General features: G+C 40.4%; 2 protein-coding genes across 2 annotated transcripts; one reads left to right on the plus strand and one right to left on the minus strand.

Moving 5' to 3' along the window:
* The first annotated feature begins 1,246 nt into the window (after positions 1 to 1,246).
* LOC128862213 (leucine--tRNA ligase, mitochondrial) lies at positions 1,247 to 4,585 on the plus strand. Its single transcript, XM_054100714.1, has 7 exons — positions 1,247 to 1,467; positions 1,524 to 1,976; positions 2,048 to 3,181; positions 3,253 to 3,457; positions 3,518 to 3,768; positions 3,834 to 4,067; positions 4,127 to 4,585. Exons 1-7 carry the CDS (start codon positions 1,378 to 1,380, stop codon positions 4,373 to 4,375), a joined length of 2,616 nt encoding a protein of 871 aa, XP_053956689.1. The 5' UTR covers positions 1,247 to 1,377; the 3' UTR covers positions 4,376 to 4,585.
* A 1,748-nt stretch (positions 4,586 to 6,333) lies between these two features.
* Positions 6,334 to 11,550, minus strand: LOC128862212 (uncharacterized). Its single transcript, XM_054100713.1, has one exon. It carries the CDS (start codon positions 11,540 to 11,542, stop codon positions 6,668 to 6,670), a length of 4,875 nt encoding a protein of 1,624 aa, XP_053956688.1. The 5' UTR covers positions 11,543 to 11,550; the 3' UTR covers positions 6,334 to 6,667.
* Between the last annotated feature and the right edge of the window lie 5,538 nt (positions 11,551 to 17,088).

Raw genomic sequence — 17,088 nt, forward strand, 5'->3', positions numbered from 1 at the left:
AGTCTGAATAGATATATTTCAAATATAATGAAAATAAATATTGAATTGATAAAATACTATCAAAATTAAACAAAACATGTGTTCTATATTTACCCACTTCTCTGGTCGCAAAAGGCAAGCAACACTTATGTATATTTGCGGTTGCCACATGCTTAAAAAAGAAATTACCAAAAATTCCAGTAACAATTTTATTGATTTCATAATAAGATATAATATATAAAAAATATATACTGAAAATATATAGCTAATACACGTTTTGATATTTTAAACTTACACTTCAAGCCATACCATACCATAAAGTACTAATTGTCAAACAGCTGATTGTTATTTGCCAAACATGTCGCATCGCTTTAGTTGGATTTACAAAAACAAAATATAGCTAAAACTGAGAAGTAACGAAACAGCGTGTGAAGACCCCTTGCATACAAGCTCCGAAAAATTGGTCACATCCCCACTTTTGGCACTGAAATTTAATTTTGCACTTACCCTTACAAATAAATGTATGCTGAGATCGATAATACAATACTATGAGCATTCAGTCGAAAATTATTGACCCTTTTAAATCTATTAAATAACGAATACATATTTAGTATAAATATGTAGAACTCATTGAATGAACCAAAATGCAATATAACTGTTTATTGAATCTGAATCAGTGCATTTGAAATTTGTTGGAAATAGATAGATATATTTAATTAAAAGAAATGAAATCTGAATTTGGTTTTGTTTTAATTGGAAATTGGAATTGTTTGTGCTTATCAGCGGGATTCTCATATAAGCACTTTCTGTTTACAAGCATCGGGTCTCGGCAATAAGTAAGTAACAAATCAACCAAAACACTTACATTTTTAAAGTAAATCAAATTTTTTGCACTACATATTCTACGTGTTTGTTTTAGGAGTATGTCATGTTATGCTAATGTTATTTAAAGAACATTAAAAATATTCATTTCAGATACCTCTTGCTGCAAGTACCGGAAAATGTGACAGACAGGCTGATATATAGATTAGATATGCAATTTAGCAAATAAAAGTGGTGTAATCCGCACACTGGACTAAACGCATTATCCAATTGACTTGTTTGTTTGTTGGAGTTTTAGTGAAAAAAATACGCATTCGCATAAAATTGATATCGCAGTTGGATAGAACAGAATTTGTCAATATACAATATAAAATCTTTTTTTTTTATAAATGGAAAAGCTAAATTCACTAATTTCTTTTCGTGTAGGGGGGTTCATCTATTACAATTTTCATATCAGCTGTGTCTAAAGACGTTAATATTTTTCTCCGGCATCAAAAACAGCATAACTACGAAAAGTGTCGTATATTTTGTATTTCCTTCCAATATCAATTCGATATCATAAATCAAAATAGTGACATGCAACTCTTACTGCGGCCTGGTATGCTCCAGCAATTCAAACTGTTTTTCGGAAGGCGTTTTCTAACACAAAGTGTAACCGGCATCCAGGTAAAATTTCGCTTACCATTGTCTCACTAATAACCTACTTCTATTTTTTGTAATAGGTATCAGAGCTTACAAATGATGTGAAACATCAAATTGAGATCCATTGGCGCGCGCAAGTTTCACAAGGACAGTTTGATCCATCACGTAGTGATAAGTTTTATGTACTGTCAATGTTTCCATACCCATCTGGTACCTTGCATATGGGACATGTACGTGTTTATACCATTAGCGATACTGTAGCACGCTTTCATCGTATGTGTGGTAAAAATGTGTTCCAACCTATTGGTTGGGATGCTTTTGGCCTACCGGCTGAAAACGCTGCTATACAGCGCGGCGTAGAGCCAGCCACATGGACAGAGGCAAACATAGCACAAATGAAAGAGCAATTGCTAGCACTGAGTTGTTCATTTGATTGGAAACATGAAATGTGTACTTGTTCACAAGAGTACTATAAATGGACGCAAAAATTGTTCTTGATGCTTTATAACAGCGGATTGGCTTATCAAAATGAGGTTATGTAGAATTTAGCTTCAACAAGTAGTGCATATAATAATTTCTGTAATATACTAATTATACTTACTAGGCTTTAGTCAATTGGGATCCAGTCGATAATACTGTTCTGGCTGATGAACAGGTGGACTCAAATGGTTGTTCATGGCGTTCAGGTGCAAAAGTTGAGAAAAAATTGCTTAACCAGTGGTTTATACGTACTACTGCGTATGCCAAATCGTTATTGGATGGACTGGAAGATCCAGTACTTCAAGACTGGCGTGATATCATAAATTTGCAGCGCCACTGGATTGGTGAATGTGATGGTTATGCATTTCAACTGCTTACATCAGATGCAAACTCCTTACGTGTTTGGACAACACATCCGGAACATTTAAAAGACCCAAATTTATTCATAGTTATCAAACAAAATCATTACCTATCGAAGTTACCTAATGCACCACGTTTAACGGTCGAAAATCCGTTCGCTGGTACAGTCATACCAGTAATTTTTAGTGATGCACCTAGTTTTGCTGAGCACTGCGACGTATATTTAGCTGCGCCAAGTTTTCGGGAGCAGGACAAAGAATTCCAAGAAAAATTTGGATTGACCTTTTTTGCTCATACAAATACTCACCTCATATTGAACCCAAAACATGCACGAGAAGAAGTACTAGAAGCGGCGACACGTTTAAAGATAGGTGGCTATCGCGTTTCTTCAAAATTGCAAGATTGGTTGATATCACGCCAACGCTATTGGGGCACTCCCATTCCGATAATTCATTGCAATAAATGTGGCGCTGTGCCTGTACCTGAAGAACAGCTGCCTGTGGTGCTTCCAGAGAAAAAAGTGCTTGATGAACAAGGTGAGGATGCATTGCGTTGCACGTGCCCCAATTGTGGTGGCACAGATGCGCAGCGTGAAACGGACACAATGGATACATTCGTCGATAGTTCGTGGTATTATTTGCGTTTCATGGATCCAAGCTATAACAAAGATATGGTAAATAAGGATCTCGTCAAAAAATGTATGCCTGTTGACTTGTATATTGGTGGCAAAGAGCATGCGGTGCTGCATTTATACTATGCGCGTTTTGTAAACCACTTCCTGCATGATTGTGGACTATCACCGACTCCTGAACCGTTTTCTCGACTGCTTGTGCAAGGTATGGTTATGGGGCGCTCTTTCATTGTTAAGGGTTCAGGACGATACGTAACAGAAGACCAGGTATATAAAAATCAATTATTAAACGAAATCAATTATTATACATAAATATATTGGTGTATATTGATTAACAGGTTGAAATTGTAAATGCCAAAAAGAACCAGGCGCGACTGAAGGACACTCATGAGCCTGTTGTGATGACATGGGAAAAAATGTCTAAGTCGAAGTTAAACGGTGTCGATCCAACAGATATGTTCAAGGAGTACGGCACCGATACCACACGTCTCATATCACTGGCTGATGTGGCGCCCACATCGCACAGGAATTGGTCCAGCGCTAGTACGGATATACGATAAGTTGTGACAAACATTTTTCTAATTAATTTCATTTCGTTCATAGCCTTTCCTGGAATACTTAATTGGCAAAAAAGGCTTTGGCTGACTGTAAACGATTTTCATGAGGCACGTACTGCGCCTGATGAACCTGAAGAACAAAAAATTGACACGGAAGGTGAATCCTTCAAGGCCGAAGATGCTAAGTTGTTCGATGCGCGTAATTTCTACGTGAAAGGTGCCACATTTAATTATCGCCATACACATCAATTAAGTGTCGCCATATCTAAAATGCAAGGCCTTACGAATTCTTTGCGAGTAAATCAATTCTAAAACTTATTTCACTCAGTTTTTATAAACTTTCCCGTTAATTCTTTTATTAGCGTGCTCCCAAACATATTGTGCGTTATAGCCCACAGTATGAACGCGCATTAGCTAGTCAAATTATTATGCTCGCGCCGATGGCACCACATTTTGCTTCGGAGTTGTGGTCGAAATTTGTAACTGTGCCGAACAGACTGAACTCATCAACGCCAGAACTACAATGGGAACGCAATGTGCTGGAACAAAGCTGGCCCGATATTGACGCGGACTATAAACTGGATTTAACAATCAAGGTAAAGCAATGCTTTATCAGAGTTGTAATTTCTATTAACCAACTTTTTTATTGCAAAAGGTGAATGGGTTTGAAAACTGTGCCATAAAGATAGCGCGCAATAATTTGGATAGCATCACATATAATGATGCAATGGACATTGCATTCAATACACCATCGGTTACTTCATATTTAACTGATAAGAAGATACGTACGACAAATTTCGTTTTATATCCGGGGATAGAGGCTATATTAAATATTTATGTCGACAAAATTAAACAGTGCACTGCGCAAGCAGCTAACTCAAATGAAGAGGTTTTTAGCAAATAATTTTGTATATAAGTAGAGGTGTTGTTATGGTTGTAAATAGGCGCAATACAAAAGTACTAATAGTTGCATATGTAGAGTTAGTTATAATGAGTCGAAATCTTATTTATTAATTTTGTTGCTGTTAATTTAAAAAAATGTATTATATAAATGGTAATCATGGTAAAGGTAATCATGGTTTGTTTAATAAATACGCATTTGTTACTGCCTTAACTTCTGCTTCGAAACATTTCTGCAGCTTTAAAAGTAAACAAGTTATGTTTACTAAGTTTAGATACATTTTTCACATAATTTCATTATTTTGAAAGATTCTATTTAATTGCGCTAAACCCATATCAGATAATTTTTTAAAATTTTACTCTTTTGATTTTCCTAAAATTTAGTTAAATCGAATTTAATTTCCATATGATTTAATTCCAATTAGTTTATGTTTTCGCTTACGTACGATTTGGCTTGATTCAAGTTTGTGCAAGTTATCACATAATCGCGTTCGTTTACGCAAAAAACTTGGTAACTTCCACGGATAGCGCCCAATTTCGGCATTTCGTTTGGAAGGATAATTACAAATTTTTGCTTGGAAAATTTTAGCCTGCAACAACTTGCAAGCAGGAGCCGATGGTGGCAAATGGTTGCTTTTTTGTCAACAAAAAATCAGTTGTTTAAAATTATAAAGGTACAAAGGCATAAAAGGGTGATCCAATAACAATGGAAGAAAGAAAGAAGATGATTGTAATTTAATTAAATTTCTTATCGATTTATCTAATAGAGGTACCCGTTAAAAGGAAATGTGTTCGTGGTAGCACAGTGGAACTGTGCCACACTCATGGCATGTGTGGCATGTTCAACAAGAGGCAAGTGAAAAATATAAAATATAAGCAATCCCCAAATTTTATGAGTTGCCTTCGATAGTTTGCTCTTCTTTTCTGCACACACAACCGCAATTGCTACTAAAGTCCAAAACCGTAACAAGATCGCCAAATCGCTAGCCGGGCAGTACTTGGAGCAAAGACAAAGAAATGTTGCTGGCGACGTTTAAATTAATTGGCCGGCTAGGTTCTAAATTACTCTGGGCCTGTCTGGCTGCCTGGAACTAGTGATACGTAGTGGGAGGGAGTGATACTCTTAGGATAGCGACGGGATGCCACCGGATGTCCCCGCGTCAAGACCTTCACAACGAAGCACGGATGCTACCTATAAAGGAGCACAACAAAGAGCTCAGCAAACAGTTTCTACTAGGGTGCTATCGTAGGTTTTACCCATGTAGACAACTGCTTGAACCAGGCACATCAGGAGGCATCTCTTCAACTACTCCGACGAGATCCAGGACAAAACAAAACGACAACTACTGGACCGGATAGTGTTTAGACATACACTGAGTCCGACTACCACCAACAACAGATGAAGAGCTCCAGCTACCCCGACAGACCCGTGTAACCTTGGCACAATTACGTTTTTGTAGCAGGTTAAACTCTTACCAAGGCACCGTGCACGCTACTAAGCACCTTTTCACATGCTCCATCAAACCCACTCATCTAACACCCCTTTCCCGCTGGACCCCACCTGTCGAAACAGCAAGCTTCCTGGGCTTACCGTTAGATGAGTTATGGGAGGGCGATTGGTGACTAAACCGCACAGACCTAAACCCTGTACGTTGTACCCTGTGTGCGCGCCAATTATATATATATATATATAGGAACTGTCACCTCAGCAGCATTCCCCGTATATGTATGAGGAATGTTTATGCTGCTACTACAACAACAACAACAACAACGAAAAAGACAACGGTTTTCTTTAACACCTTCTTTGGTGGAAAATACTAGTACTTGTGATCTTTTTTAAAGGTACACTCTTGGTACTACATCTATTTTCGGAAAGTTTTGATTTCGATTACAAAAACACTGCTACAGAATAGTGATTAATTTTTCATATATTTTAAAAATTGGGCTACAAATTTTCATAGTTCTACATTCTATAATACTAACTTAATACACACCTATATATGTGGATGTGTATGTGTATATGTATGTACGCTGTCCCTTTTGTAATTTTCTATAGTGTATGTATGTATGTATATGTGTTTCTATATTCGAATTCATTAAATTTATTGCACTATCGTATACTGACGGTGGCGACTACCATCGAATTGAACACAAATGCCGTCCTCAGAGACGTCAATAATTTCTCCGGCAGGCGCATAGTTATGTAGATACTCCCGCGCGTAATTAGTGCCTTTGGCCACAGGCGACTTCGCTTCGTTCACTCTCCCCATCAAAGCGGCACCCATGTTTGGTGTTGTTACTTCATGATTTCCTCCATTTCATTGCGCAAATATTCGTCGAGATGCGAGTAATCGAGTAGCGCATTCCGCACGATATCCAGCAGCATACTTGACCACAGCGATTCCAGCATACGCATTTTCTCCATCGCGTTCAACGTGTTCTCGAGCATGGTGGCAAAGTGCAGGCGGCCCCGTTCGCGCATACTAAGCGCATTGATGTTGGTGTTGGAATTGACGCCCACGACTACACTGGCCTCTTTAACGGCATAATGCATTGGCTGTTGGTGGTGCCCACTAGTATTCGCGGCGTTGCCATTGTTGTTAGTGCCATTAGTAGGTGTTGGCTTTTTCCATTGCAGCGCCTCCTTGCCAACGACTAGGCGCAATGATTTGTTTTCCGGCTTCATTAGCCACTCTTTAGGCGACATTTTACTGGCCGTACATGTTTCGTCTAACCGTAAACGCGCCAACAATGGTTGCAACATCGCCGCCGGCATCGCCCACAGCACTAAATCGGATAGACCTTCATACAATTCATTTGATGTCTCGATTTCTGCCTCCGTGACCGTGACACCATTGATCAGCTTAAGCCCCCAGTGTGACAGTCGATAAATGGCATATTCACGCCACAAATCCTTTGTGGTAATTGCATTTCCCTCCGGATCGATGGTGAGCGAACTAATGCCTTGCAGTTCGGCCAATGCGTTCAGCTGGCCAATATATTCGATGTTCGTTTCACGAAATACGAAATTTTCAACATTTGGAAATCGCGACTTGACGCGCGCCAATATTGTAGAGGCGATATTGTTGAAATTGATGTAGCTAAAATTCAAGGTATGCACATCCTGCGCTTTCGTTGTATTCCACTGTTTGTCGATATAGCGCAGTGCGCCCTGGCCGTACACGTTCAGGTAGCGGCCACAAATCTCGATGAGATAGTCACCGCCCTGTTCGCGTTCGCGTTCGCGCACCTCTCGCTCCCCCTTGCCAGCAGTCGAGGCGCGTGGGCCGCCTAACAGCGAGTTGTTCGCTGTGCTGAGTGGTGTAGGCGCCACTATGCAGGTGACAGTCGGCTTCGTTGGCGCTTGACCGTTGCACGGCGTCAACGTGGCATTTGCTATCGCTTTACCATTATTGTTATTATTGTTGTTGCTTTTGTTGTTGCTGCCGCTGCTTGTGTTTGCTGTGCGCTTACCGCTGCACGCTTCATTTCCGTTAATAGCTGCGGCTGGTGAGCAGTTATTTGTGCCAACACCGCTGGCACCCACAATTGTCTGTGACCTCATTAGACGGCGACACACTGTCCGCGTTGCTGCTCTTGCTTGTCCTGTTGGTCCGCCATTGCCACTGCTGGTTGTTTGTTGTGGCGTCTGCACAGGCATACATAGGTGCTCTTTGAATCCCAGACTTAGTGAGCTACCTCGACTTGTAATTTGCGCTGTGGGGGTACTTCCAATTATGGCTGTTGTTGTAGCCACCTTTTGTTGTGCCAATGTTGTTTTGCTGGCATTAGAATTGCGGTTGGGCGTCAGTATTGATGAGTTATTGTCCACCTGACAGACAGACTTCAAAGCCTTTACTGTAATATTTTCTTTTACAGTTGCTTGTGATGCCTGTTGGTTCGGCAAATTGACTATGTCGGGACTCATTGCATTGGCATACTTTGTGGTTATTCTATTTGCCTCCAATTCTGACCCAGTGGTCACAGTGCTAGTGGTTATGTTAGATCTTTGATCGTCCCTCTCAGCTTCGTGATTGGCTTTGATAGCCATTTCAGCGCCACTATTGATAGATTTCCCGTTTTGCGCCGAACCACTCTCCTCTTTTACTACAGAATTTTCAATCCCAAATTCCTTCGTTCCACTCCGTCGCTGTTGTTGCCCCGCTGCCTTTTGGCGTTTGTGTATGCGTGTGGTGCGTTGGTGTAACTCAGTGGAGTCCTCGTTGTCGGAACTAAAGCAACTAGAAGAGGATTGAATATTGGGGCCTAAACTAGACACTGATGAGCCGGAGTTACGTGCACTGTTGCTGCTGTTGTTGCTATTTTCAACATTATTGTTTTTGTTTTTCTTGCATTTGGCATTGCTGCTTAAATTATGTGGCTGCTGTGCATTAGGTTTTGTTGTTGTAGGCGTTGGCGTAGTCTGCTCTGGTTTTTGTGGCTGTGGCAGTGTCTGTTGCAGTTCATGTTGTTGTTGTGGTTCTGGGTGCTTTTGTTGCTGCAGCTGTATGGGCGGCACCTTAATAAATTCTTCTAATTCTGACACAAATTCAGTCACGAGCAACCCACCCTCTTCTGTCGTATTTCCTGCCACCTCAGTGGATTCGTTTATGCAGGCCAATTCGGTGGGTATTGCGATGCGTGGCGCTGCTGGGTATGCTTGCGTCAGTCGTTGCTGTGTATGTTTTTGTGTAAAACTGTGCTGTTGCAACGACTTTTGTGACCTTAACAACTCCCAATTTGTGCGTGCATTCGAGATTACCTCCTCTCGTTTAATGCTCTGATAGGCGTCAGGCGAGAGGTGTGCATAATGCGTGTCCGAAATCTCTTTATTACGTCTCCAAGACATAGCGGCACAACGTACTTGCTCGGTAATGGGCATCTGACTGAGCGATTGCAGGCGCGGCAAATGGCTGACAAGAAATGAGACACAGTCACCTGCCAGAGAAACGGGATTATTCTCGATGGCTATCTCAAGTAAATTGGTTGACTTGGCAATGGAAGCCATATCGTCCACGCGATGCAGCTCATTGTGACAGAGCCACAGCCGCTCCAATGCCATTAGATGTTCAAAACCACTAATGCGCTTGATTTTATTGCGCTTCAAATTTAGCTCTCGTAATTGACCCAGGCCACTAAAATCGTTTGGTCCTATCTGCCGCAATAAATTGCCAGCCAAATTGAGAGACTTGAGCTCTTGAAGACAATTGAGTTTATTAGCGATGTTGGCGATTTTATTGCCATGTAGATCGAGTACACGCAGGGTTTGCCTCACCGAGCTGAGCCCACCGATGTCGGTCAAACGGTTTTTACCCAGCAACAGCACGGAGAGCATAGGCAAGCCGTCCAAGTTGCCTATGCGTTCGATTTGATTGTCGTAGAGGTCGAGAAAGACTAGATCTTGAAAAATCATGCCATAAGAAGCAACAAGTTGTCTATTCTTAACACTCAGTTGTTGTAGAGGATTGTCTTCTTCGAGCTCGCTCACAGCAAAAGTTGAGCCATCAGAGTTGCTCGTTTTATTGGTGACAATTGTATTTGTAGTCGAAATTTCCAAAGTAGATGAAGACGATTCTGTGATGTTGGTTAGCGCGCTGGTGTTCGAATCGAAACTTTTTAACCGCGCTTCTGCACCTGTCGTGCTGAGTTTAACACGCGCTATTTGCGTTTTCAGCAAATTTTGCTGAATGATGCTCAGATGGCGTGGTATGTTAGTGATAAAACTTTTGGAGCGTTTAAGTGCAAAACGACAAGGCATCGGCTGACGTACCAGCGGCAGCAATGGCGCATTATACTGCAAATTTTTAATCAAATTATTACTTGCACCGGTAGTTAGACGTTGCTGCAGCAATTGTTGGTAAAGATGAGGAGGCGGAGGACGTGGCAGTGGGTCGATCTGTCCCAGCGGAGAAGGCGGTGGGGCCGGTGGTGGCGGCGTTACGGCGTTGTTATTCAACTGACGTGCATTTGCTGATGCCAAAGCAAGCGTCAGGCGTACATTGACACCGTTAGCAGACCGGTCTGTCTTTCCGACACAAACACGCTCACTTTGGCGTCGTAGTGGCTTCGCTAAATTTACGTCATTAGCTAGAATGAGCGCATTTTGTTTGCTTCTACCAAACTCAGATTGAACGTCTGCTGGTGCTATCGTGGGTACTGAAGCGACCAGCGGTGGTGGTGGTGGTGACGGAGGCTCTTCTTTTGGTATTTGAAAAATATTGATGAGATTATGTTGTAGCGACAGCAGACGCAGCTGTGTTTCATGCTCAAATATCGGTATCGCACTGAGCCCGCGCCGATCATAATTAATTCGATCCGGTTGCTTTTCGCGCTCTTGTGAGGAGCGAGTTATACGGCAAATACCATTTGGCTGCAATGTAACAATAGCTGCATTGGAATTTCCGCTGGCGCTGCTATTAACACTAGGACCGCCATCACCTGCGGCATCAGCACCAGCAACAGCGCTCGCACTATGCGTTGCCGCGATGTGTTGGCTATTCAATAACATATTCGGTGATAAATTTCGATATTTTGGTGGTCGTTGATTCGTTGCGGAGGTGGATTTGGAACGTTGGCGCGTGACTATTGCCCGAACAGGATTGCGTCGCAGATGGACAGCGAGTGTTGCGCGCGTAGTTGTGGCGTTCGCTTTGACGTGGTTGCTCTCAATTGCTGCCCCCAACAGTGGGGAATTGAGTGCGGTAGCAGCATTTGTGTTGGCTGGTACTTTACGTTTGTTGTTGTTGCTGTTGTTGTTGTTGCTACTGGCTGTTGCAGCTTTCGTGGTTGTGGTGCTTAGTGTAGTATAAGAGCGTCCAAATGGATGCCGCAGCCGTGTAGTAAGACTAGGAACAAATGGTTCAATTTTCAGCAGTGATGTTTGAGGTATATAGGTTTGTGTGGCTTGTGGAAGTTGACTTTGTTGTTGTTGCTTCACCATTGCAGCGTGTGCAGTTGTCACAGCAGCCGCATTCGTTGGTGCAGCATTCAGTTGTTTTGTGATCGCAGCGGGTGTTATTGATTTGGCAGTTTTGTGTGCATCAGCAATGTTAGTTCGACTAACACCATTGCCACCGCCTCCATTGGGGCTTCTTACATGTTCCTGCCGCTTCAGAATTGCTGGCCGGCTGCGCAACTTCGATATGGACATGATGCTGTGCGTTTCCGTCATCCAATGCACCTTTGTGCTATGCCATGCATTTCGAGTCCGCCATGCACCGCCCGCTGTACCACTTCCGCAAATATATTTCTATCAAATCTCAGCCGATCCTTCATAGTAATTCTGAAATTTTGTCATAGTTCGGCTTTGCTTGAGCTGCAATTGCTTTGCCTGTTAACGTTATGTGATAGCTAACTTTGTACCACTCACTCTGAACTTGTTATTACGCAATATCAGCAACTACTTTGCGTACAAATAGTAATAACTCTGCTTCCCTTTGCAAATTCTCTGCAATAAAAATTTGTATAAAGCATTTAGTGAACACAGTTGACATTTCTATGTGTTCAACACGAAACCTATCTTAGTCATGCACCACTGCACTGCACTGCCGAGCAACTCAAATGCAATCCAGCATTTTTCATTAGCAAACAACTTGCAATTGGACAGAATTTTTAATTTGGTACGCACTATCTACTTCAATGTATAAAATTTGTCATAAACTTGAAATTGCCTTCGAAAATAGCCGATATTCGAACTCACTTCCTGCTTGCTACCATTCAGCTATGGCCCTGCTGCATTCCTTTTTTCACTAGACTTGCGAAGCTCTCATTGCCTATCCAAGTGCATATTTCTCATTACACTACTTTCTTGGCATGTTTTATTAGTTTGTTTATTGGGGTTATATGCGGTTGCTATAGTCAGTCTAGTCAAATTCAATACAAATCTAAAAGCTGCTGTCACTTGTTCAAGTCAATCGGCAAATCCAGCGCATTTCGTGTGCGTTGCCACGACAGTTTTAATAATTTTCTTAACATTTCCATTTGTATGTGTGTATGAATGTATGTGAAATACTACGCTTTAGTTATTACTTAACTTGAAATCGTTGCCTGTGTTTATTTTACTGAGCTATTTGCCCAGATACGGTAACATATCGACTTGTTTGCAAATACCGCAACAGGCATAGAAATGGCGGTATGCAAGTGTTTGTGCGTGTGTATGAGTGGGGGTGTGGCCTACACGCTGTAACAGGGAATGACTTACAGTGGTAGTCCAGGTGTTAGTTATGAACTAACTAGTTATCATATTTGTTAGCATTCCGGATGTTGTAGCAGGTTAAGCTCCCACCTATCCAGAATCGGCTCCGACGCACTCAACATATGACCGGCTTGAGAAGGTCCCCCCGCGACACTAACCACCTATTCACATGCCATCACAACCGGTGGGCATTGATAATGACCAGTAATCATCAGTAATCATCGAAAACTACATAGGAATTGTTCGTAAATTTATCAAAAATGAACTGAAATCATCATTGAAATTTATGGAATCGGAGTTGAATATCTCCAAAACATCAATTTATCGCATTTTAACTGATCATTTGGGCTTACGAAAGGTATGTGCACGTTTCATTCCGCACAAGTTAACTGAGAACCAAAAATTGCTCAGAATTTAATATTCGAAAGACCTCATTAAAGAGGCGAGAAAAGATGAGAACATCCTTTGCAACATTATAACTGCTGACGAAAGGTGGTGTTTCCAACATGAACCTGAAACTAAGGGTCAAAGTGTAGAATGGAAGGCCCTAGACGAGCCACCACCCAAAAAAATCGCGTTTGGAGAAGTCAAAAATAAAGTCGATGCCCATTTATTTTTACGATTCCAATGTGATTTTCTATCTTGGCGTTTTGAAGCGTTTATTGCATGGTATTCGTCGAATTCGCCCTGAATACCGCGAAGGAGGAAGCTGGCGCTTATTGTATTATAATGCACCATCTCGTCAATCCACTCTTGTGACTGATTTCTTGACTACAAACCATTTAACCATCAATCACTCATCGGATTCATCTGATATGGCTCCCTGTGAAATCTATTTGGAAAATTGCATTTGTCCATGAAAGGAAAATGGTTTGCGTTCGTAGAGGCCATCCAAAAGGCTTGTACCGACATCCTGAAGGACATTCCGGTCAATGACCTGAAATATTCTTTCGCGCAAAACAGTGTATCGAGGCCAGAGGGGACTATTTTGAATAAATAAACTCGAAGTTATCAGAACAAAGCTCCTGGCGTTTCTATTTTAACTCAGTCTTGTTTATTTTGGGCTCCACCTTGTGATTCCATCGTAAAGTCACCCCTTCTTACAGTATGGTAGCAATTTGCACTTTTCTATGCAGGGTAGTCACAATTCGCGTGTATTAGGCAATGCATCAGTGCGTGCGCTTTATTATTTGCAAAAACTAAGTTTTCCTACATCTGACCCAATTGTGCCGCAATTTCAAAAAAGTAAAATGTGGGTGGTAATTCTTAGTTTTGAGTATAGATATATGCGCGATGGTAGAGCAAAAGTTGTCGAATCAAATATTTCACGTATATCTTCTTTGATTCAGTTTCTGTATGATTTTACCATAGAATGGTATGCGGATAAGTAACATCGGTGATGAAGTAGTCTAGAACTCATTTAACATATTCATCCTCCCGCCATATTGCCATGGGAAACTGGTGGGAGGCAGAGGCGCTATAGACATTCACAACCTACACAAATAAATAATTTCAAGCAATTTTTCCGTAACCAAACATCTAATCTACATAGAGCAATAGTTATGGCACTACTAAATCTTCACAACACAGACCATATTATAACATGTACGACAATAGACGAAAAAAAAGCAATTTGGGCACAGAAAGAGCTACACGGTAGACACTTACACATAATGTGGGACCAAAATATTTACCAAAAGAACAGCTACTCCTGGCTACAAAAAGGAACTGAAAGATTTCCGATCGCCATTTATTCCATTTATAATATCTGCCAATGATATATTACACAAAACATTTATACACAGTCTGAAACATTTAGAAATATGCCCTTATATTCATCAGAGAAGTTAAAAATGGGTGATTCTTAAAAGTGCAATACAGCAAGAAAATAAATGAACAAATATAATAAGTTATAATTAAAAAAAAAAGTGAGATATCTTCCATACAACAGCAATATTTTATAATTCTATATAAAATAACAAAATAAAAAAACACTAAACACAAAAGTGCCCACACGACTTGCAGTTCGAAGCTGCCGTTGTGCTTGGGGTGAGAGTGGCGTGGGAATAATAATAATAAACTAATGAGCACGAAAATAAATAAATAAATGCATAAAATATTGCTATTTTTAATTTAACATAAAAAGTGGATAACAAAAAAAAATGTGAAGCAATGAACAGAATAATTCTATGCGCCAATCCGTGAACTACTCGGTCATGTGATACTCTGCCGTCAAGTCAATGTATTTCATTGTAACGCCTTAGCATATACTTTAAATTTAGTTTTTGCATAATCTGTAAAACTAAATAAATTTTTTTAGATTTCCCACGCGAGAGTAGGCGACATATAAAGCGTTTTTCAGTAAGAGCGCCTCAACTTTTTTTTTGAATAAAACACAAACGGTTTGACTTTTTTAACTAATTTTTTTTTTATTATCGAGTTTGAACATATACATTTAAGTATGAAATTCGATTTCTTTTGCATGACCACCGCGTGCACGTTTTACGAAGTCCAATCGTTGAACCCAATTTTCGACCACTCTTTTGCATAAATCGGCCGAAATTCCAGCAATTTCGCGTTCAATATTGGCTCTGAGCTCACAAATCGTCGCCGGCTTGTTACTGTGGACCAATGACTTCACATAACCCCAAAGAAAATAGTCTAGAGGCGTCAAATCACACGAGCGCGGCCATTCGACCGGTCCATTTCTGGAAATAATGCGCTCATCGAACTTACTCTTCAACAAATCAATTGTAGCGTGTGCTGTGTGGCTTGTGGCCCCGTCCTGTTGAAACCACATGTCGTCTAAGTCCATCCCATTCAATTGCGGCCAAAAATAATCGTTTATCATGTTGTGGTATCGATTTTCATTCACAGTAACGTGGCGATCGTTCTCGTCAACGAAAAAATATGGGCCAATTACGCCGCCGGCATGTAAACCGCACCAAACAGTGATTTTTTCGGGATGCAACGGTGCCTCATGAATCACGTGTGGATTGCTTTCTGCCCAGTAACGCATATTTTGCTTGTTGACAAAACCGTTGAGCCAAAAGTGAGCTTCATCACTGAAGATGATTTTTTGGAACAGAACGATATTTTCATAAAAACAACAGAACGATTATTTTCATAAGAAATTTGCACGATTTGCAATCGTTGCTCAAGTGTGTAGCGTTCCATGATGAAATGTATACTAATGAAGTTTACAAATGACAAGCGAAAAATAAAAAATATTGCGTCGTTCGCCCTCCCTATCGGAAAAAAGTTGAAGCGCATCTATTGAAAAACGCCTTACGTAACTAACCATGAAAGTAAAGTTTTTTATTGTGCGAAGTTTTCATAAAGGAAAGAAATACATTAAAAAATGTGCTCTGTGAAATTTACGACTTTCTTATGTACATATAAGTATTGCATTCTCATTTGCCTATTACTCATACGTAGATCTATTGGGTTTACCAGTTCTTCGGGCGTGTGGTGACTCCATACGACAACTTTCATGGGAATATATTTTTAAGAACCATTTTTTTGATCTTAATAAAGGGTTTTCCAACAACAGGTGTTATGAATGAATGAATTGCGCTATCGAGAGATGATTAACAACGTTTATTTTCAACAAGACAGCGCTACGTGCCACACAAGCAACGAAACCATTGATCTTTTACGGGAAAAGTTTCCAGACTGTGTTGTCTCTCGAAGAGGTGATCACAATTGGCCACCGAGATCTTGTGATTTAACACCTTGTGACTTTTTTCTTTGGGGCCACGTGAAAGAGAAGGGTCGATTCAAAACCTTAAATATGGAATTCGTGAGGCTATCAAGACATAGGGCAGACACTTTGCAATTCGGTTTTCATGGAAAGGATATTGTCCCGTAAGCCTGGTCGTGCTGGTCATTTGCCTGATGTTATTTTCTACTATTAATGGCATACCTTCCTCTTTGTAGTGAAATAAACATCCGATCATTTATATTAAAAAATAGCATTTTTCTTTGAATATCAAAATAATACCTCTTATTAAAAACCCTTTATTTGCAACCACTTATATAATTTGGAATATTCAAATTTATTTCTTAGCAAAATTAAGTTAAATGTTAGCACACACACTCGTACGTATACAAATATAAAAATTTGCACATGCTTAAGGGTTTTTTTTTACATTTTACTAGCTACTGGTTAATGTGAATCAAATTGGGTCAGGGACATCTGCAGAGCATAATTTGAAGGGAGAGCAGCATTTAAAGCTGATAGTACTTGAGGCCATTAACAAGTGAGACACTTGGCACAGTTTTGCATTATAAATGAAGTGTGTAGATTGTAGATAATGTATGCATACAGAAACGTACATATGCAACTGAATACAATATGCACATTTTTAAATGCTTATGCACATTTGTGTGAGTAAATATCTACATACATATGTAGATATGTATATGCGACAGCCTAAATTAAAAATCATCACTCGTAAATATTTAATTATTTCTAGAAGCACAATAAGTTACCTGTTGCATGTACATTAGGGTGGAGTGAT

Source organism: Anastrepha ludens, chromosome 4 (assembly GCF_028408465.1).
Source record: "Anastrepha ludens isolate Willacy chromosome 4, idAnaLude1.1, whole genome shotgun sequence".
In the NCBI taxonomy this organism is placed as follows: domain Eukaryota; kingdom Metazoa; phylum Arthropoda; class Insecta; order Diptera; family Tephritidae; genus Anastrepha; species Anastrepha ludens.

Excerpts from the sequence above, each read along its gene's own strand:
- LOC128862213 (XM_054100714.1), top strand. The coding sequence starts at position 1,378 with ATGCAACTCTTACTGCGGCCTGGTATGCTCCAGCAATTCAAACTGTTT. Across the intron at positions 3,769-3,833 it reads GCCTTACGAATTCTTTGCGA|CGTGCTCCCAAACATATTGT; the intron begins GTAAATCAATTC and ends TTCTTTTATTAG. Across the intron at positions 4,068-4,126 it reads AACTGGATTTAACAATCAAG|GTGAATGGGTTTGAAAACTG; the intron begins GTAAAGCAATGC and ends TTATTGCAAAAG.
- LOC128862212 (XM_054100713.1), bottom strand. The coding sequence starts at position 11,542 with ATGACGGAAACGCACAGCATCATGTCCATATCGAAGTTGCGCAGCCGG.